The following is a 21,573-nucleotide window of genomic DNA, read 5'->3' on the forward strand; positions in this document are numbered from 1 at the left end:
TGACATAATCGAAGAACGGAACAACCTCCCTTTGTTATCAACATATTTTATAGGTCTACGCTGCATAGCATTCAACGTTTAACTCTTTGGAAAGGAAAGATGAAGCCATGAAGCTTAGGGTATGTTAGCTGCCTGTTTTGTTTGCAGATGTTAATCAATCTATAATTAACACAACAGCCACGTACAAAAATATATGGCTACCCGCCTGCAGCATGTGACCAGCAGCTTTGTTCTTTTCGGATAGAATCTGGGCCGTCCAAGACAAGAAAATTCGTACCTAGGGTCCACGTTGGCAGTTGCCTCGTCCATGACGAGTATCTTGTTTTGTCGAAGTACGGCCCTTGCAAGACAAATGAGCTGGCGCTGACCCACGCTGAAGTTGCCGCCCCCTTCAGACACTTGGGCCGAGAGCCCACCAGGAAGATCTTCGATGGAGGCCTTCAGGCGCACCTGCAAGCACGTCCGTTGTGATGAAAGAATAATGGCGTACCACGCCACGCTGGGGGAACCAGAAGCCAAAATGTACCAAATATTTTTTCTGACAAGGATACTCTTGAACCCATCAATATTTAATGCATTATATACGCTGACTCGAAGCTGATGCGCAGGCAGCTTGCTTCATTCGATACGTTGTGTAACACTTTGTTCCGAAAGCGGTCAAATAATGATGAAAGTTAACCTAAAAAGTTAAATCATGGCGTTTTACGTGCCAAAACCACGATCTGATTATGAGCACATCGCAGAGGGCGACGCCGAATTAATTTTTACCTCTGGGATTCTTTAACATTCCCCTAAATCTAAGTACAAAGGCGTTTTTTTTTTCATTTCGCGCTTATTAGAATGCGGCCGCCGTGACCGGGATTTGATATCGCGATCTCGTGCTTAGAAGCGCCACGTCATAGCAAGTAAGCAACCACGACGGGTGCAGGGAACGTTCAACATGTTATATTACAATTATTATAAAGTACTAAGGACCACTTCGAAATTAATGCTCAGCGGTCCACATTATCAAATACTTTCTTTTGAAAAGTGCTTCGACTGTGCAACGACGTACAAGCATAATTTGGAAGCGTTTCGATCGTGTATCGCACGCTGAACGCACAGTCATTAATTCAGAAGTGGACAAAATGCTCCGCAATGAGGTCATCGAACCATCAGCCAGCCCGTGGGCTTCGCCTGTCGTCGTTATGAAAAAAAAAAAGGTGGTACCTTGCGTTTTTGCGTCAGTTATCGCCATTTTAACATCACCCAAAAAGACGTCTACCCACTACTACGCATCGATAAAACCTTGGACTGCTTGCACGGAGCTAAATACTTCTATTCCGTTGATCGGCTACTGGCAGATATCAATTGATGAAATGGACCGCGAGAAGACGGCCATCACCACACCTGATCATTCATATCAGTTCGAAGTCATGCCCTTTGGCCTATGCAATGCTCCTGCGACATTCGAACCTATCACGGACTCTCTTCTGCGAGGCTACAAATGGACCACCTGTCTTTGTTATCTTGACGAAGTTATTGTTTTTTCTCCCCCGTTCGGCAGCCACCTCACCCGACTCGCTGTCATCCTTGCGGTCTTCCGAAAAGCCGGCCACAACTGAACTCCACGAAATGTCAATTCTGGAACCGTCAGATTACCATGCTGGGACACCTCGTTAACGCATCTAGAGTACAAACTGATGCCGAAAAAGTTCGCGCGGTTCGCAATTTCCCTGTGCCACATACTTCTTCTGACGTGCGCTGCTTCGTCGGCTTATGTTCTTACTTTCGCCGTTTCGTCAAAAACATCGCCAACGTTGCTCGGCCTTTGACAGATCTTAAGAACACGCCGTTCTCATAGGGCCCTGAGCAAGCTCACACGTTCACCGCTCTCATCGGGTTTCTGACCACCCCTTCCACACTTGCCTACTTTTCTCCGTCAGCACAAACCGAAGTCAAGGCTCTCATCGACCAGCACGCCAACGACGAGCAAGCGCGGTACGTGGACGTGGCCGAATACCAACGGAACGCCTGCGCAGCGGTCGTCATAGAGGCGTCGACCGGCGCCACAAGGGCGGCAGCGAGCGTGAGAAGCGCCGGAGCGGAACAAGCGGAGGAGGTTGCCATCGCCTTGGCCATCGCCGACGCAGACTGCCACACGGTGCTGAGTGACTCGACACAGGCGGTGCGAAACTTCATCATCATCATCCTCATCAGCCTGGTTGCGCCCACTGCAGGGCAAAGGCCTTTCCCATACTTATCCAACTAACCCGGTCATGTACTAATTGTGGCCATGTCGTCCCTGTAAACTTCTTAATCTCATCCGCCCACATAACTTGCTGCCGCCCCCTGCTACGCATCCCTTCCCTTGGAATCCAGTCCGTAGCCCTTAGTGATCGTCGGTTATCTTCCCTCCTAATTACATGTCCTGCCCATGCCCATTTCTTTTTCTTAATTTCAACTAAGATGTCATTAACTCGCATTTGTTCTCTCACGCAATCTGCTCTTTTCTTATCCCTTAACGTTACACCCATCATTATTCTTTCCATAGCTCGTTGCGTCGTCCTCAATTTAAGTAGACCCCTTTTCGTATGCCTCCAGGTTTCTGCCCCGTACGTGAGTACTGGTAAGACACCGCTGTTATACACTTTTCTCCTGAGGGATAATGGCAACCTGCTGTCCATGATCTGAGAATGCCTGTCAAATGCACTCCAGCCTATTTCTATTCTTCTGATTATTTCTGTCTCATGATCCGGATCCGCGGTCACTACCTGCCCTGAGTAGATGTATTCCCTTACCACTTCCAGTGCCTCGCTACCTATCGTAAACTGCTGTTCTCTTCTTAGATTGTTAAACGTTACGTTTTCTTTCTGCAGATTAATATTTAGACCCGCCCTTCGGCTTTGCCTCTCCAGGTCAGTGAGCATGCATTGCAAATTATCTCTTGAGTTACAAAGCAAAGCAATATCATCAGCGAATCGCAAGTTACTAAGGTATTCTGAATTACCTCTTATCCCCAATTCTTCACAATCCAGGTCTCTGAATACCTCCTGTAAATATGTTGTGAATGGCATTGCAGAGCTTGTATCTCCTTGCCTGACGCCTTTCTTTATTTTGTTGGTTTCTTTATGGAGAACTACGGTGGCTGTGGAGCCGCTATTGAAATCTTTCAGTATGTTTACATACGGCTCATCTACACCCTGATTCCGTAATGCCTCCATGACTGCTGAGGTATCGACTGAATCAAACGGTTTCTCGTAATTGATGAAAGCTATATATAAGGGTTGGTTATATTCCGCGCATTTCTCTATCCCCTGTTTGATAGTGTGAATATGGTCTATTGTTGAATAGCCTTTACGTAATCCTGCCTGGTCCTTTGCTTGACTGTAGTCTAAGGCGTTCATGATTCTATTTGCGATTACCTTAGTAAATACTTTGTAGGCAACGGACAGTAAGCTGATCGGTGTATAATTTTTGAAGTCTTTGGCGTCCCCTTTCTTATGGATTAGGATTATGTTAGCGTTCTTCCAAGATTCCGGTACGCTCGAGGCCATGAGGCATTGCGTATACAGGTGGCCAGTGTTTCGAGAACAATCTGCCCACCATCCATTCACAAATCTGCTGTTACCTGATGCTCCCCAGCTGCCTTCCCCCTTTGCATATCTAACAAGGCTGTCTTTAATTCTTCCGGCGTTACTTGTGGCGTTACTTGCGATACTTCGCCAACGGCCAAATCTGCGGGAAGGCCGAGCGCGTATTGCGAGCGGCCGAACTACAAGACAGAAAACTAAGACTCAAGTGGTTCCCGGCGCACGCGGGCGACGCTTCAGAACACAGTGAGAACCACAATAAGACGGCACACGCAGCGGCACGAGCGCTAAGGAACCACGCCCCGGTGACAGACCGTCCGATGTGGTTGGGAAACGAGGACCGCGTGACGCATTACAACCAAATCACGAAGGCCTACCATCTGTCTCGCAGGATTCTCTCGCCCCCGCACCCTTGGCTGAGTCTAGTGGAGGCGGTACTACTGACACAACTCCAGACCGGATCGCTACCGAGCCCGGGACTGATGCATCGCATGTACCCCGAGACATATCCGACCGATAAGTGCAGAGTCTACCGGAGGGAGACGACAGATTACACGCTCATCTTGTGGGACTGAGTTAAAGTTCCAGAGGAAGCAAAATCAAGAACGATTCCACCGCGGCTCGACGCAGCCGCGCGGAACTACAACCAAGACGAACAGCTCTGGGCCGTCAAGCAGGTCATCTGGGCGTTCGAAAGCAGGGACCTAGCGAGCCGGCAACGGCGAGCGGAGACCCGCGCCGAGTAACGGTGACATCGTAGATGACGGTGCCGTCTTAGTCGAGAGCAAAGACAGACTTGAACGGGTGATAGCTTACGCTAGGCGGTCGCTGTCAAAAGCGGAAGGCAATTATTCTGTGACCGAAAAGAAGTACCTCACCATCATTTGACCTACAGCAAAATTCCGCTCATACCTACATGGTAGGCCGTTCAAAGTTGTGAGCGACCATCATGCGCTCTGTTGGGTAGGAAACGTAAAGGACGCAAGGCACCATCGACAAGGCCAATGGGTTTACTGCAGCCGGTCGTGCCTTCTTGCTGACCGTTACAGAAGATTAGGATGGATTTGTTGGGACGCTTTCCAACGTCGTCTGGAAACAAGTTGACACTAGTAGTAACCACCGATTACCTTACAAGCTACGCCGGAGGGCAAGCCCTGCCCAAAGGTAGCGCGGAATTAGCCAAATGTTTCGTCAACATCCTGCTACGCCATGCTACGCCAGAAGTCATTGTTACTGACAGAGGAACGGCTTTCACAGCTGAGCTTACGCAGGCCATACAGCAGTATAGTCAGACAAGTCACCGTAGGACCGTTGTCTACCACCCGAAGACGAATGGCCTTACGGAAAAACTGAAGAATACCCTCGCCGACATGCTAGCAGTGTACGTCGACGTCGAGCACAAGACGTGGGACGCGGTCCTGCCATACGTAACCTTTGCTAACATCACGGCGATGCAAGAAACAACATAGATCACACCGTTCAAGTTGCTTTACGAAAGGAACACTATGACCGCTCTCGACGCCATGCTGCCGCACGTCACCGACTTAGAAAATGTCAACGTCGCCGCTTACCCGCAGCGCTCCCAAGAAGCCCGACAGCTCGCCCGCCTGCGTATCAAGAATCAGCAGAGGACCGAGAGACGAGATTACAATCTTCGACGACGATATGTTCGACGACGAAACCGTGTATGGGTTTGGACGCCGATACACAGACAAGGACTTAGTGAAAAGCTTTGACGCCACTATTTAGGACCCTACGAGATCATCCGACGCATTGGTGCGCTCGACTATGAGGTCGTGCCAGGCGGCATTTCGGCATCACAGCGGCGCCGCTCACGACATGAAATAGTCCACGTTGTGTGACTTAAGCCTTTGCCGCAGCGCTAGCAAACTTTGCGACTTTGCATAGCTGAACTTTGGACTGTCTTTGGACTGTGTCACTTTGCACTTTGTTTCTTTGCTGTTTGGTTACTTTTGTTTCAAAAGTGTCCTTTTGCTTTTCGCTGTCCTGTTAGGTTTCTAGCATATCGACGATGCTTTTTCAGTGCGGAATTGGCACGCGTACTTGTTTGACATTTTTCGGGGTGACCGCTTTTCACCGTCTAATAAATGTAAGTGCCCAGTGCGGGACGCGCCCCCATATGTCGGGAGTTTCTCGAGTGTTTTGATGGTTCTACTTGCTGTCTGTTGTCACCGACGCTTGAGTGATCTGATGGCATGTGCGGCGAGAATTGTGCAGAAGTTTCTGGAAGACACGCGGTCACCAGTGATTACTCTGGAACCTTCGATGGCTCACGTATAAACGCCGAGGCGCTTGATCGGGAGATGAGATTTTCGACGGTCGCCAACTGTGGTCGCCAAATAGAATGCGAGTTTCGTGATCCGCAGTTTTACTGCCTTCTTTATTGTGACTACTACGTGGGAATCTCACTGGAAACGCCGTCTACGCCTTCGCCCGGTCATCTCCATCACATGTCATTGCTCTTCCTGCTGCCATTCAGTACCGCTGCTATAGCAAACAAGCACTTAAGAACAAAATAATGAACGCCGGAATGTACTGAATTTAATCCTGGGGTTACACGCGCCCGAACCACGGTTTCCTTAAGAGGCACGCCATAGTGGGTGACTCCTGATTAATTTAGACCACCAGGAGATTTCCTACGCGCCCCAAATGATCGTGACGCGGGCGTTCTTGTGTTTCGCCCCCGCACAAATGCGGCCGGTGCCGCCGCCATTCCGTCCCGCGCAACAGCGTCGCCACTGAGCCGGCGGGTGAGGAAAGCGCGAGGGTGGCAGTTCGGTTTTCCATAGCAGAATGCCCGCAGGGATAGTGAAGGTCCTCATAAATATGTTCAAAATTTCTACAAATATTATTCTGCCAAGCACCCCTTGTTGCAATGGCATGCCACTAAGAATGCACAATGAGCCCTAAATTCTTCAACGTGCTCAGTATTTCTGCATGCAACAAAACCGCCGATGGGCAAAGTGACAAATCATAAGCGTGACAAATCATAATGCGACATATGACATAATGAGTGACAAATCATAACCGTTGGCGCTTTCACCTACGCCATGAAATTTCATTAGTAGAATTTTGCAGGCAATAGGCACAAAATAATAGCAGTGTTCGCAAGTTTACGCAGCTATTATTGAATTTAGTTATAAAAATGACGAATTGGAATTCCCGTTTCTGACACAGTGCTTTACCGCTACTGTAGCTATGAATTCTGGTGAGAAAAAATTAAATACTAAATTTTAGGAGGTATCTTCTACTTTAGATATTAGTTGTTCGTCACGCTTAAATACTTCGTGCATATATGGAACACAACTTGAGAAGGGAACTATAAAAATATTGTATTAATTTATTAGATTGTAGGCCCCTAAGCTTTCAGAAAAAATGTGAAAGACGCCTGATCAGCAGGGTTGTACTTTTCAAGCATGTAGAACATTTAAAGATCACCTCTGGCAGATAGCACAATTATTGTCATCGAGCGAGACTACACGCAGGCATTACTAGCGCGAGAAATCGGCGTGCATATTTACCAAATTTACAGAAATTCATTAACTTCCTTATCAGTTACTTTACGGCACATAATGCACTTCACGAATTTTAGCAGGTCAGCTTGCGAGAGGTATGCGCTTGAATTTAATCTCCGGGAAGACACCAGTTCCGAAATATCACTACCTATAGTGTGGAATGAAATGGATGGGCATTCTAGTTACTTTTGTGCGCCATTGCATAAAAGAGCGTTTCGTTAAAGAAATGCGAGGACACCAAATCCCTTCTTATAAGTTGTGAATGCGAAGGCACTGCAGTCCAATTGAACGCCCCTGAACGGTCCTTTTGCTGCGGGATATGCTGTCCAGTTTTGCGATTAAGTTGGCGCGAGCCTTTTCTTTACATTTCGTACATTCGCACCGGGCTGCGTGGTCGAATGCATTAACTACATCAAATTGCAACACAGCGGCAGTGCGCATGCACACATTCTCTTATGGCTGAATAACTCGGGCCGCACGTGGAAGCCTCGACGTGGCGGAACACTTGCTCCCTCGATAGCGCCCCAGGTACTGCGTGAGAGTCTCTGCCTCTCCGCCCGTTTTGCTGAGCTCTACCGCTCCTTATAACTTCGTCGGTGGTGTACTGGCGTGAACGGGCATGCTCTTGCTGTGGTTGCGGCCGCCGACGATGGAGATGCTTCAGACTCCATAGCGCTGCCCGAGCCAGCAAGCAGCAGCCCGCGGAGCCGCATGCCACGGACGAGAGACCGAGGAAGCAGAAGCGGCCACCAAGGCCGGCAGGGGCGCGTCGCAGCGATGGCTTTTTGCGCAACACCTGGCGCGGTATCACGACAGCAGGTGTCCCGTTTCGCCAGCTCTGCTCTGTCGATGTGCACTGGTAATGCGGCGTCGCAGCCAATGGGAATTTAGATGCCGCTTCGCTGCCACAGAAGCCGACTTTCTCGCTCAAGGGGCCATTTGATGCTTTCGCATCAAATGTAAGTGAAAAAGAAGTGCTTTTTTAGGCGAGATATATGGCGGATTTCTCCAAACTGGTTTCATTCTGGAAATTAATTCCAAGTGGATACACCTTCTAAACTGACAGGCTACAATACGTAAATTGCAATATGTGTCTTAAAGCAACTAAATAACACGTTAGTGATGTTTCGATAATTAGTTGAATATGTGTTGCAGAACGACCGTGCATTTTCACGACTAGTTCTATCACAGATTGCTCCAACTAGTTTTATTCAGGAAATTCATTCCATGTATATACGCACTGTAAACTAACCGGTTGCAATGCATGAATTTCAATGTGTGTCATTAAGTAATTCGTTAAGAAGCTAGTCAGCGATGTCTTGTTAATTAGCTAAATGTGTTTCCATTACTCTGGCAAATGACGTGCGCCGCTCTGAATAATGCAGCTCATAGACGAGAACTATGTTTTCTGCCATAGTTGATATTTGAAACGTATGTGAAACTTAAATATGATCACTCTGTATATCGGCCCAGTGAGGTAATTTACATGCGCATGGAATTCTGAGTATATCTTCCCATTCTGCCTTTATCGAAGTATTCTCGCGGAAATCTGGAATCGCAGCAATGTCACACTCACTGGGCCAAACAGCGCATAATGCAGCTACGTCTCTACTGTGCTCAAACAGTTCAGGTTCATTCATAAGGATATATCGAACTTGTCCCACAGAGTCTATCTCCCTACCTTGCGCTATACGCCATCCCAACTCAGGCCTCCAAGCTTTATTCGTCTATTCGGGAACAATGGTTCCATCCCTTGGTTCATTCTTCACGTGCATATAGCGCAGCTTCAACCTACACAGTGCGAAGCACAGCACTGAATCCTTGTGGCATATTACCTCTTCCAGGGCCTTCCAGAGCTTTTCGTCGCCGTGTTCCGAGAACGGATCCAAGTTGCGCCTTACTGGCCCCGTGAACAAAACCGGATCCTGCATAGGCACGCCAGTCGCTGCATACAGCGCTTCACATATGACTCGAAAGCCATAAGCGATTTTGAAATGCTCAATAAAATGTCAGAAAATACTTAAAGAAAACGAAAGGGCACTACAAGGAGGCGGACCAAAAGAAGAACATGTACGAAGGACAGGCTTTCTTTTTTAGTCCGCGTCTTTGTAGCGCTCTTTTGTTTTTTTCAAGTATGGTAAACCAACTCGCCCACATCAAGCGTCTGCTGAGTCAAAAAATACCAAAAACTTGAAAAATTCATACGATGACTGCAAATGTATGTATGTATGTATGTATGTATGTATGTATGTATGTATGTATGTATGTATGTATGTATGTATGTATGTATCTATGTATGTATGTATGTATGTATGTATGTATGTATGTATGTATGTATGTATGTATGTATGTATGTATGTATGTATGTATGTATGTATGTATGTATGTATGTATGTATGTATGTTCTAATTAGCTATACGCAGCGAAGTTTAAAACACAAACTAGAGGTTACGTTTGCATTTATTACGCGGGACGTTCATATAGTAGGCAACCTTTCTTCACTGGTTGCAAAATGTGCGGCGAAGCGCACTCATACGTGTTCAAAAAAAGAAACTGAACGGAGCCAGACAGTATATACGCGCTTGAAAAGAGAGGAATAATAGAGAGAGCAAGGAGAGAAAAGGCAGGGAGGTCAACCAGACGAGTGCCGGGTTTTCTACCTTACACTGGTGGTAAGGGAAAGGAGTAAGAGATAAAGGAAAAGAGACACAGAGCACTGAGGACCAGTCGGATGATGCACAGGGAGACTAAAAGTGGTATCTTAAACCTGTGCACTTAAAGCAGTGTACTAGCGCACGAATCGCTTTTTATGCCAGGGACGGGTGTAGCCACGGTCTGAATATCTCTGACAGAGAACGGTCTCGAATCCAGTCGGCGTAAAGTTGTCCTGAGGGAGAGGCGTTGCAAGTCGTAGCGAGGACAGATACGCAATAGGTGCTCGATGGTTCCCTCGCACTGACAGAAGTCGCACATCGGGCTCTCGGCCATTCCTACACGATAAAAGTAAGCGTTCGTGAGCGCCACTCCCAGCCACAAGCGGCACAAGATTCTTTTGCCAAGGGAAAGGCTAGATGGCAGTTGTAGCCGTAGCGCGAGGACCAGCGTATGCAATCGGTAATTGAAGGCATTTGAACTCCAGCAAGCTTGCGAAGTTCCCTGGCAGCGTCCATACTGAAAGCTTCCGAAACAGAGGCAAATTTGCCTGTCTTAGCAAATGAACACCTGAGCCAATGTTTGAAGAGATGGCTTGGTATGGCAGTCGCGCGCACGCGCGAACATGGCTGGAAGTTCGTCTGGGTAAAAAAAGGTGGCATTCATGCCCGTCGCGATGCAGCATCAGCCGTTGTGGCAATAAGACGCGAGAGCGATCTGGACAAGATTACTGCGATAGGATAAGAGTGCGCAGGCTTGGCCCGAGCACTAAGATTTCCCAGCATGTGCAAACATAGCTACCCATTGTGCGCTACCTCAGGACATACGCGGTATCACAACTCAGAATCCAGACAGGTTTTTTAAGCTTTTTCATTTAAACGTAAGATCCATTCAGTTTAAATTTGACGAAATTATTACGCTTTTAGAATCATGCAGTGTAAGATTTGATGCACCCATGTTCACTGAGACTTGGTATGGTTAAAACTCGGGTCCCTTTAATTTACCGTGTTACAATCATTTTCTTTTAAATCGGAAAAATTGCACAGCAGGCGGAGTCTCCATTCAGGTTGCTGTACCAGGTTTTGAAATGCTACACGAATTTAGCACCGTTACCAGTGATATTGAAATCATTTGTATTAAGAAAAATAAGAATGTGTTCGCTGTGCTGTACAGACCGCCAAGCGGCAATCTCGTCACGTTCTTAAACTTCCTTGATTCTTTACTTTCTTGTGCCAATTAAAATGGATGGTTACTAACAATAGGCGGTGATATGAATATCGATGTTCAAAAGGTCTCAAGCCGGGCGAAAGACTTTTTGTTTATGTTGCAGAGTAATGGTTTTCAGAATGTTATAGCAACGCCAACACGCGTTACTCTTTCAACTGCATCTGTGCTAGATTTATTCATTACTAACTTAAATCCTAATAACGTTTTCGATGGTGTCATAAACAGTGACATCAGTGATCACTTACCTACTTTTTGTATGCTTCAGCGTAACAGCGCATTGAAGCAAAAGGACTGGCCTGAACTCACGTACCGGGAAATATCATCTACCACGTTAGAAAATTTTAGGGATAAGATCGCTCAAACAGACTGTAAGGAAACACTTCCTTTTGAAAACAGCAACAAGTGCTATGACTCGTTTTTAAGAATCTTCAAGAAACATTATTTCGAGTCCTTCCCATTGCGCACATACCGAAAACAAAAAAGGTTGCGTTAACATTGGACCACGCATGAACATAGCAAGCTTATTAAGCATAAGAACAAAGTTTTTGACAACTTTCTTCAGTCACGTAGCATGGAAAAAATAAAGGAATTTAGAATGTTTCGAAATAGGTTGAATAAAGATATAAAAAAGATGAAAAAGCGAATATTACAAACGTGTATTTGACAACAATTGCTTGCGTGATAGCGGCAAAGTGTGGAGGAAAATTAACGAGGTATTAAGCAAGAGCACTAAGGATGCCACGATTGACAACCTTGCTATACATAACAAAAAGATTGGTGGAAAGGAACTAGCTAACATTTTTAGCGATTTCTTTGTGGAAATCGGCAGTAGTACATACTGTCATGAAGCTGCTAATTATATTCCGAGATTATTACACACAATGTACTTACTGCCTACATCCATCGCTGAAGTAACAACATTATAACAGGAGCTTAAAAATAGTCGTAGCCGTGATGTAGATGATCTAGAAATCCAACCAATCCAATGCGTCACAGATTTAATTGCGCCAGCGCTTACACACATATATAACATATCTCGACGGGGATTTTTCCAAAGAACATGTAGGTAGCAAGAGTTTCAGTAATCTACAAGAATGGTGACAAATATTGTTTAGGTAATTATCGCCCTGTGTCAATCTTGCCTATATTCTCTAAGGAACTCGAGAAAGTGATTAATTCTAGCATTCAGAAATGTACTAGAAAATATAACCTGTATACTACCAATTTGGTTTCAGAAAGGGACGCTGCACCGAGACAGCACTTCTAGCTCAGAAGGAAGAAATATTCAAAAATTTTGAAAAAAAGGTAATGACACTGGGTATACTCTTAGACTTTAGCAAAGCCTTCGATCGAGTCAACCATCCAATATTGTTAGATAAATTAGAGCATTATGGGTTTTGTGGAACAACACTACAACTTATTGAATCTTACTTGAGTGCGCGTTATCAATACGTCGAACTAAATAAGCATAAATCTCACCTACGGTCTATTGAATTTGGAGTTCCACAAAGTGGCATACTGGGACCAATACTCTTTCTTTTCTATATTAATGACATTGTAAAAATATATGAGGATTGTAGATATGTTATTTATGCCGATGATTGCTCGGTGTTCGTTAAGGAAAAAAACATTGATATTGTAAGACAAAAAGGAAGTGCGTTCTGTCACAACTTGCAGATTTGGTGCCAGAACAATAGGCTCACTCTTAATGAGTCAAAAACTAAGTGTGTGTTGTTTCGCACTCCAGGCACCTTAGAAAATATAGACGACCATATTACTCTCGGGCCATTCAAAATAAAATAGAAAATTTTGTTAAAATTCTAGGTGTCATTTCTTCAGAAAGCATGTCTTGGAATGAACATGTGAAAACTTTATTACCAAAATTAAGTAGAGCCGCCGGTATATTAAGCCAGAACCGTCACACTTTTCCAGTCAGCATTAAAAAGATGTTATATTTTGCACTCTAACTCTCACTTACATTACTGCATGCTAATATGGGGAAACACGACAGCATCGAACTTGCAGAAACTCTGCCTTATTCAGAAAAAAGCACTTAGATCAATAGAAAATTCCAAGTTCTTAGAACACACAGAACCACTCTTTCACAAACATAAAATTCTAAAAATCCTCAATATATACAAATACAAATTATTAAGAACCTATAAAAACGCCAAAGTAAGTACGGCGGAACTATTCCAAGAATTATCAAATCTCAGGAAAAGTACAATTTCCTACCCATTCCGATATGAACCGCCATACTGCGTTCCCTCCTCGCGCACCCATTATGGGAAAGAAAAACTTGACTACGCCCTTGCAACTTCACCAAATGAGCTAGACCGGAAAAGTGTGGACGTTCTGGCCCTTACTAACAAAACCTTATTTGACCTGTTTGTTTGACTGTATTGAAACTGCTTATGCTTCTAATTGTTCTTTAATTGTCATTTGAGATGCGATTGTCTGATCGTTTCTTTATTTGTGATATGTTTATATAACTGAATCAAGGTAACAAATCGTCGTGTCACTGCTGCTGTACGGGTGGCTGGAGCTTAGTCAAGCTCCACAGATGCAGCTTTTTTCTCTGGCCCCCTATTTTCGCAGTAACAATGTATTGTCTGCGGCGAAAATAAAACTTGATTATATTGATTGATTGATTGATTGATTGATTGATTGATTGATTGATTGATTGATTGATTGATTGATTGATACTCGCAAAAGGTATTGCACGCGTCTGCGTGTCTTCGTGGGCAGACCTGGCAGCCCTGTCGGCAAAGTCGTTACCGACGATGCAGAAACTCACTGCAATACTATGTTGTGTCCTATTTCCAGAGCATGTTGGGGTACTTCCCTGATGCCGCAAATCATCTTGTCGTAAGCTCTGTGAGGTAAGGCAGACTTGATGCTGTGAAGAGCTGCCTTCAGTCACAAAATAGTACCCATATTTTGCTGGATCTTCGGTGACGTAGGTCATAGCGGCATGGAGGGCCACAAGTTCTGCCGATGTAGATTTAGTCACGTGTGACACTTTGAATTTAATTTTAACCTACTTAGCTGGAACGACGAATGCGGCAGTTCAGCTGGTAGTTGAGGTAGAACTGTCGGTATATACATATGCATGCGGTCCTAATATGTCTGGTGCAGTATTAGGAGCGTCAGTTGCTTCAGAGCCGGAGACAGATGATTGGCCGCATTTGTAATTCTGGGAATAGTTAAATTCACTTGAGGGTGTCGCAGGCACTCGAGCGGAAATGAAGGCTTCGCCGCCGGTATCGTGGTATGCACACTTTATGAGTGGTAACCACTCTTGAAAAGGTCGCTCGAGGTCTCTCGGCTGGCAAGGAAGCTAAGTGATAGTCGGGCTTCCTTGACAGATGGCAAATGTGCGCTCTGAGAGAGTCGCCAGCTACGTGTGCCTCGCGATGGCAATTCCATACGACGGCACTTGTTTGCGCCTAAAGCCAACCAATGAGGTAGACACACAGAGTCTCGGAGATAAGATGGTTTCCGCCCGCTGAAGCCTCGCCAGTGGGCGAGTCATCCAGGTAACAACCGAGGCAACAAGGTCAGAGCCCAGGTAACCCAGAACCTAGGTAAGAAGGCCAATAACGTTGTCGATGGCCGAGCCACCTCGACGAAAGTCCGCCAAGGCGTCCGGATGGATGTTTCTACCTTTGAAAGGTACCTTTGCAAGCGAGCAATAATAATTAATTCCATCACTTTCCCGACGGAGCTCTAAAACCCAATCGGACGATGTGATAATAAATCAAGCGGATGTTTTCAGGTTTTAGAACGGGGATCAAGGGGCTTAATTGATCTCCATTGTTTAGGAACGACGCCACTCTGCCAAGACTCATTGTAGTAGCTGAGCAGCTCACGACGTGCGCCATGCCCAAGGTGGCATAGGGCAGCGTACATGATGCCATCTGGACGAAGAACGCCTGCAGGTCACCAACGAAGCTTTGAGCTCTTCGAGTGAAGATGGCGCGTTCGTTTCTCGTACACGTGCCTCAGGGACGTGATTCACTCACGTGTCAGTAGTGATGACCAGCAAGCTGTGCACAGAACTCTTCAAGCTGCGAGTTGCATTAGTAGACGGCCAGAGCGGCAAAGCGCTTCCTTTGATGCGGACATGGGCTAAGGGTCCTAATTACATTCCATGTGTGCGAGAGCAATCGTCCGGCATCAAGCGCCTGACAGAAAGATTTCCATCGCTTATCTTCCAATTTGTCCGTTTTACGCTGGTCTTTTCGTTGCACGCGTCGTGAAGCCCTGAGGTTTAGAACGGACATCGGGCGCCAGTTGCTTTCTTTCCGCCTGTCGGTGCGCCGCCCGCAGCCTCTTCAGTTCGGTATCGAAGTATGTTCGCCTTGCTGACCTTGTAAGCGAGCAGATAAATGCTTTGTGGCTTCTGCGATTGCATTTTTTATATTGTATGAAAGGCCTTCTCGGCATGCGTCATCCACATGCTCCTTAAACCTTGACCAATACCTGTATGCAAAACAGGAGAGGAGCATTGATCAACTACACTAATCTTTATGTATGTTGGAATATGGTCACTACCACGTGTCTCTATGTCCGTAAACAATTGGACGCTGGAGGCGAAGCGCCATAACACCAAAGCCAAGTCCAAGCAGCTACTATAGCTCGTGCCCCACGTAGATGTATTGCTCTTATCATTCACACATCACATAACATGGTCGGTAGCAAAGGAGGCAAGACTCCTTACTCTGGAGTCAGTTTTACTGCTTCCCATAGCTGGTGATGCGCGTTAAGATCACCTGTGCTAACTCAGGGGTTATTGGTCACTAAACATATTTCCATAAGACTTTTCCTGTCAAAGCGACCCGCTGACGTTGTGTGTGCTCCAATAAGTGTAAATGACAGTCTTTTTTTGGAATGCCGGCAAACAAATTGGTTGTCGTCATGAGGCTCTACCGCGTGCGCAACATACGTAAAATCCGTGTGGATGTAGATGATTACTTTGCTATTCACACCACATAAATAAATAAATGTATGGTAGATACATCAGACGAAGGAACATAGCCTCCCTTAAAACTAAACACAAACCCAAGCAAATCAGCTAAACTTTATTAGGAATGCCAACGCAGTGGCGTTCGTGGAGCGTTCGGTGCGTGTTGTAGAGGGTGTATAGGCAATAAGACACATGCCCAAATACATAAGTTACATTTCTTCACGCATTAGGAAGTTTACGTGCCTAAGCTACGTCAGCTAGCAGGGGTCTTGCTGTCTAATTTTGTAATCGTGCTCGCTGCCTATTCATAGTGGGCCCGTTCGTTCTTCAAAGGGTCTGTGGGCACTAGGGTTAAAAAATGACCTCCCTACCAGGCTCGTACGCACCTTAAATATTTTACTTTAAATACTGTATCTTAAATAAATTTCCGAAGTTACTTGCACTCTTTTAAATAATTTCACAACTTGGTGTTTCCGCTTTAAATACTTTTCAAGGTATCTCGTGCTCAGTGTTTAAGATACGCCCTTCGCCACTGTCCTTTGTCGGCGCGCACCGAGCTCGTCGGGGCGAAAATCCCGTCCCCCCGTCTGTCTCGCAACCGTTTACGGCTTACGCGGCAAACGGACAAAAAGAGAGACAACGAAGGCGCGGCTTTAGAGGATCACACGTAAGCAAACCGACCGCGCCAGTCTGGCAGCAGGCTTACTGCATGCGAAAATTTATCATTGTTCTTCATGAAGAGAAGCGCAAGAATGCTGAACGCGACGACTTTTTCTTCTTCTATTAGTCTCACACTGTAGGAGAAGAAATTAACAAGCCATTCATTGTGCTGTAATCTTATTTACATAGTGAATTCAAGGCTGTCCCTGCGGTTCAAGCACTGCGACACAACGTCGCCGTGCGATCGAGCGCATCTGCGAAGAACCTCTTCAGCGTCGCAGTGAACGTATTTAAAGGAATGCTGCAACAAAATTATTTTGCGTCAAATCAGCAGCAATCGACTTGGCGATTGTGCTAAAAAAACTCGCTTGCTCCAGCGTGCGACGACTCCTTATTTATGTGCTCCTATGTCATGAACAGTCGAGATTTGGATTTCGACGAACACTGCCGTTTCATTTCATTTTCTTAAAGACCCAATTGAAGGAGCACTGGGTACATGCAATAAAAATTTTAAGCCATATATTTAATACTGTGCAAGGAGTTCAAAAATGTGGAAGGAAAGGTTATGACTGATTTCGCTTGAAAGGCCGTTCCAGTCTGTTGCTGCACGGAAACAAATAATGAAGACGAAAAAAAGTGCCCGTGCGCATACGTGGGCGCGCGACTTGTTGCGGGTGACCGGTACGACTGGAGATATATGCTGCGGGAAGAATGTATGGCGACTTGCCCAATGAAGATGTGTGCCGGGGGGAGAATGTATGGTGGCTTGCCGAATGAAGTTGTGCGCACGCGGGAGAATGTATGGTGGCTTGCCGAATGAAGATGTGTGCCGGGGGGAGAATGTATGGTGGCTTGCCGAATGAAGATGTGCGCAGAGGGGAGAATGTCTGGTGGCTTGCCGAATGAAGTTGTGTGCCGGGGAAGAATGTATGGTGGTTCGCCGAATGAAGATGTGTGCCGGGGGAGAATGTATGGTGGCTTGCCGAATGAAGTGTGCAGGGGGGAGAATGTATATTGGCTTACCGAATGAAGATGCGTGCCAGGGGGAGAATGTATGGTGGCTTGCCGAATGAAGTTGTGTGTAGGGGGGAGAATGTATAGAGGCTTGCCGAATGAAGAGGTGGGCCGGGGGAGAATGTATGGTGGCTTGCCGAATGAATAACTGCGCCGGAGGGGGAGAATGTATGGTGGCTTGCCGAATGAAGTTGTGCGCATGGGGGAGAATGTGCGGTGGCTTGCCGAATGAAGATGTGTGCCGGGGGGAGAATGTATGGTGGCTTGCCGAACGAAGATGTGCGCCGGTGGGAGAATGTATGGTGGCCTGCCGAATGAAGCTGTGCGCCGGGGGGAGAATGTATGGTGGCTTGCCGAATTAAGATGTGTGACGGGGGGAGAATGTATGGTGGCTTGCCGAAAGAAGTTGTGTGCCGGGGGTGAACGAATGGTGACTTCCCGAATGAAGGTGTGCGCCGGGGGGAGAATGTATGGTGGCTTGCCGAATGAAGATGTGCGCCGGGGGAGAATGTATGGTGGCTTGCCGAATGAAGATATGCGCCGGGGGAGAATGTATGGTGGCTTGCCGAATGAAGATTTGTGCCGGAGGGAGAATGTATGGTGGCTTGCCGAATGAAGTTGTGTGCCGGGGGGAGAATGTATGGTGGCTTGCCGAATGAAGGTGTGCGCCGGAGTAGAAAGTATGGTGGCTTGCCGAATGGAGATGTGCGCCGGGGGGGGGGGGGAGAATGTATGGTGTCTAGCCGAATGAAGATGTGTGCCGCGGGAAGAACGTATGTTGGATTGCCGAATGAAGATGTGTGCCAGGGGGAGAATGTATGATGGCTTGCCGAATGATACTGTGTGCCGGGGGAGAATGTATGTTGGCTTGCCGAATGAAGTTGTGTGCCGGAGGGAGAATGCATGATGGCTCGCCGAATGAAACTGTGTGCCGAGGGGAGAATGTATGTTGGCTTGCCAAATTGAGATGCGTGCCGTGGGGAGATGGTATGGTGGCTTGGCGAAAGAAGATGTGTGCCGGGGGGAGAATGCATGGTGGCTTGCCGAATGAAGCCGTGTGCCGCGGGAAGAATGTATGGTGGCTTGCCGAATGAAGATGTGTGCCGGAAGAAGAATGTATGGTGTCTTGTTGAATGAAGATGTATGCCGCGGGAAGAGTGTATGGTGGCTTGCCGAATGAAGTTGAGTGCCGGGGGGATAATGTATGGTGTCTTGTCGAATGAACATGTATGCCGCGGGAAGAATGTATGGTGGCTTGCCGAATGAAGTTGAGTGCCGGGGGGATAATGTATGGTGGCTTGCCGGATGAAGATGTGTGCCGGCCGAGAATGCATGTTGGCTTGCTGAATGCACATGTGTGGCGGGGGAGAATGTATGGTGGCTTGCCGAATGAAGAAGCGTGCCGGGAGGAGAATGTATGGTGATTCGCCGAATGAAGATGTGTGCCGGGAGGAGAATGTATGGTGGCTTGCCGAATGAAGTTGTGTGCCGGGGAAGAATGTATGGTGGCTCGCCGAATGAAGATGTGTGCCGGGGGGAGAATGTATGGTGGCTTGCCGAATGAAGTGTGCCGGGGGGAGAATGTATATTGGCTTACCGAATGAAGATGTGTACCGGGGGAGAATGTATGGTGGCTTGCCGAATGAAGGTGTGCGCCGGGGGAGAATGTATGGTGGCTTGCCGAATGAAGATATGCGCCTGGGGGAGAATGTAAGGTGGCTTGCCGAATGATGTTTTGTGCCGGAAGGAGAATCTATTGTGGCTTGCCGAATGAAGATATGCGCCGGGGGGAGAATGTATTGTGGCTTGCTGAGTGAAGTTCTGTCCCGGGGGTAAATGTATGGTGGCTTTCTGAATGAAGATGTGTGCAGGGGCAGAATGTATGGTGGCTAGACGAATGAAGATGTGTGACGGGGGTAAATGTATGGGGGCTTGCCGAATGGAGATTTGCGCCGGGGGGGGGGGGAGAATGTATGGTGGCTTGCCGAATGAAGCTGTGTGCCGGGGAGAGAATGTATGTTGGCTTGCCGAATGAAGATGTGTGCCTCGGGGAGATGGTATGGTGCCTTGCCGAAAGAAGATATGTTCCGGGGGGAGAATGTATGATGGCTTGCCGAATGAGACTGTGTGCCGGGGGAGAATGTATGTTGGCTTGCCAAATTAAGATTTGCGCCGTGGGGAGATGGTATGGTGGCTTGGCGAAAGATGTGTGCCGGGGGGAGAATGCATGGTGGCTTGCCGAATGAAGCTGTGTGCCGCGGGAAGAATGCATGGTGGCTTGCCGAATGAAGATGTGTGCCGGAGGAAGAATGTATGGTGTCTTGTCGAATGAAGATGTATGCCGCGGGAAGAATGTATGGTGGCCTGCCGAATGAAGTTGAGTGCCGGGGGGATAATGTATGGTGGCTTGCCGGATGAAGATGTGTGCCGGGGGAGAATGTATGGTGGCTTGCCAAATGAAGAAGCGTGCCGGGAGGAGAATGTGTGGTGACTCGCCGAATGAAGATGTGTGCAGGGATGATAATGTATGGTGGCTTGCCGAATGAAGTTGTGTGCAGGGGAAGAATGTATGGCGGCTCGCCGAATGAAGATGTGTGCCGGGGGGAGAATGTATGGTGGTTTGCCGAATGAAGTTGTGTGCCGGGGGGAGAATGTATATTGGCTTGCCGAATGAAGATGTGTACCAGGGGGAGAATGTATGATGGCTTGCCGAATGAAGGTGTGCGCCGGAGGAGAATGTATGGTGGCTTGCCGAATGAAGATATGTGCCGGGGGGAGAATGTATGGTGGCTTGCCGAATGATGTTTTGTGCCGGAGGGAGAATGTATTGTGGCTTGCCAAATGAAGATGTGCGCCGGGGGGAGAATGTATCGTGGCTTGCTGAATGAAGATCTTTCCCGGGGTAAATGTATGGTGGCTTTCTGAATGAAGGTGTGTGCAGGGGGAGAATGTATGCTGGCTAGACGAATGAAGTTGTGTGACGGGGGTAGAATGTATGTTGGGTGGCCGAATGAAGCTGTGTGCTGCGGGGAGAATGTATGGTGGCTAGACGAAGGAAAGTGTGTGCCGGGGGGAGAATGTATGTTGGCTTGCCGAATGAAGCTGTGTGCCGCGGGGAGATTGTATGGTGGCTTGCCGAATGAAGCTGTGTGTCGGGGGAGAATCAATTGTGGCTTGCCGAATCAAGTTGAGTGCCGGGGGGAGAATGTTTGGTGGCTTGCCGAATGAAGATGTGTGCCGGCCGAGAATGTATGCTGGCTTCCTGAATGCACATGTGTGCGGCGGGATAATGTATGGTGGCTTGCCGAATGAATATGAGTGCCGCGGGGTGATTGTATGACGGCTTGCCGAATGAAGATTAGTGCCAGGAGAGAGTATGGTGCCTTGCCGAATGAAGATGTGCGCCGGGGAGAGAACGCATGGTGGCTTACCGAATGAAGTTGTGCGCCGCGGGGTGAATGTATGGTGGCTTGCCGAATGGAGATTTGCGCCGGGGGGGAGAATGTATGGTGGCTTGCCGAATAAAGATGTGCGCCGCGGGAAGAATGTATGGTGTCTTGCCGAATGAAGTGGTGTGCCGCGGGAAGAATGTATGGTGTATTGCCAAATGAAGCTGTGTGCCGGGGGGAGAATGTATGTTGGCTTCCCGAATGGACATGTGTGCTGCGGGGAGATTGTATGGTGGCTTGCCGAAAGGAGATGTGTGCCGGGGGGAGAATGTATGGTCGCTTCCCGAATGAAGCTATGTGCAGGGGGGAGAATCTATGTTGGCTTGCCGAATGAAGCTGTGTTGCCGCGGGAAGTATGTATGGTGGCTTGCCGAATGAAGATGTGTGCCGGAGGAAGAATGTATGGTGTCTTGTCGAATGAACATGTATGCCGCGGGAAGAATGTATGGTGGCTTGCCGAATGAAGTTGAGTGCCGGGGGGATAATGTATGGTG

The 21,573-nt window shown here is 47.4% G+C and overlaps 1 protein-coding gene across 2 annotated transcripts in view; it reads right to left on the reverse strand.

Annotated features, from left to right (window-relative positions):
• Positions 1–21,573, reverse strand: part of LOC142573242 (ATP-binding cassette subfamily C member 4-like) — a 495,730-nt gene that overhangs the window by 29,670 nt on the left and 444,487 nt on the right. For both annotated transcript variants that reach the window (XM_075682847.1, XM_075682846.1), the window contains 2 exons: positions 8,944–9,033; positions 278–450 (listed from right to left, as the gene is read on the reverse strand). In XM_075682847.1, the coding sequence (XP_075538962.1) occupies positions 278–450; positions 8,944–9,033 (263 nt within the window). The remainder of the gene's footprint in view (positions 1–277; positions 451–8,943; positions 9,034–21,573) is intronic.

The sequence above is a fragment of the Dermacentor variabilis genome, chromosome 2, assembly GCF_050947875.1.
Source record: "Dermacentor variabilis isolate Ectoservices chromosome 2, ASM5094787v1, whole genome shotgun sequence".
Lineage (NCBI taxonomy): Eukaryota > Metazoa > Arthropoda > Arachnida > Ixodida > Ixodidae > Dermacentor > Dermacentor variabilis.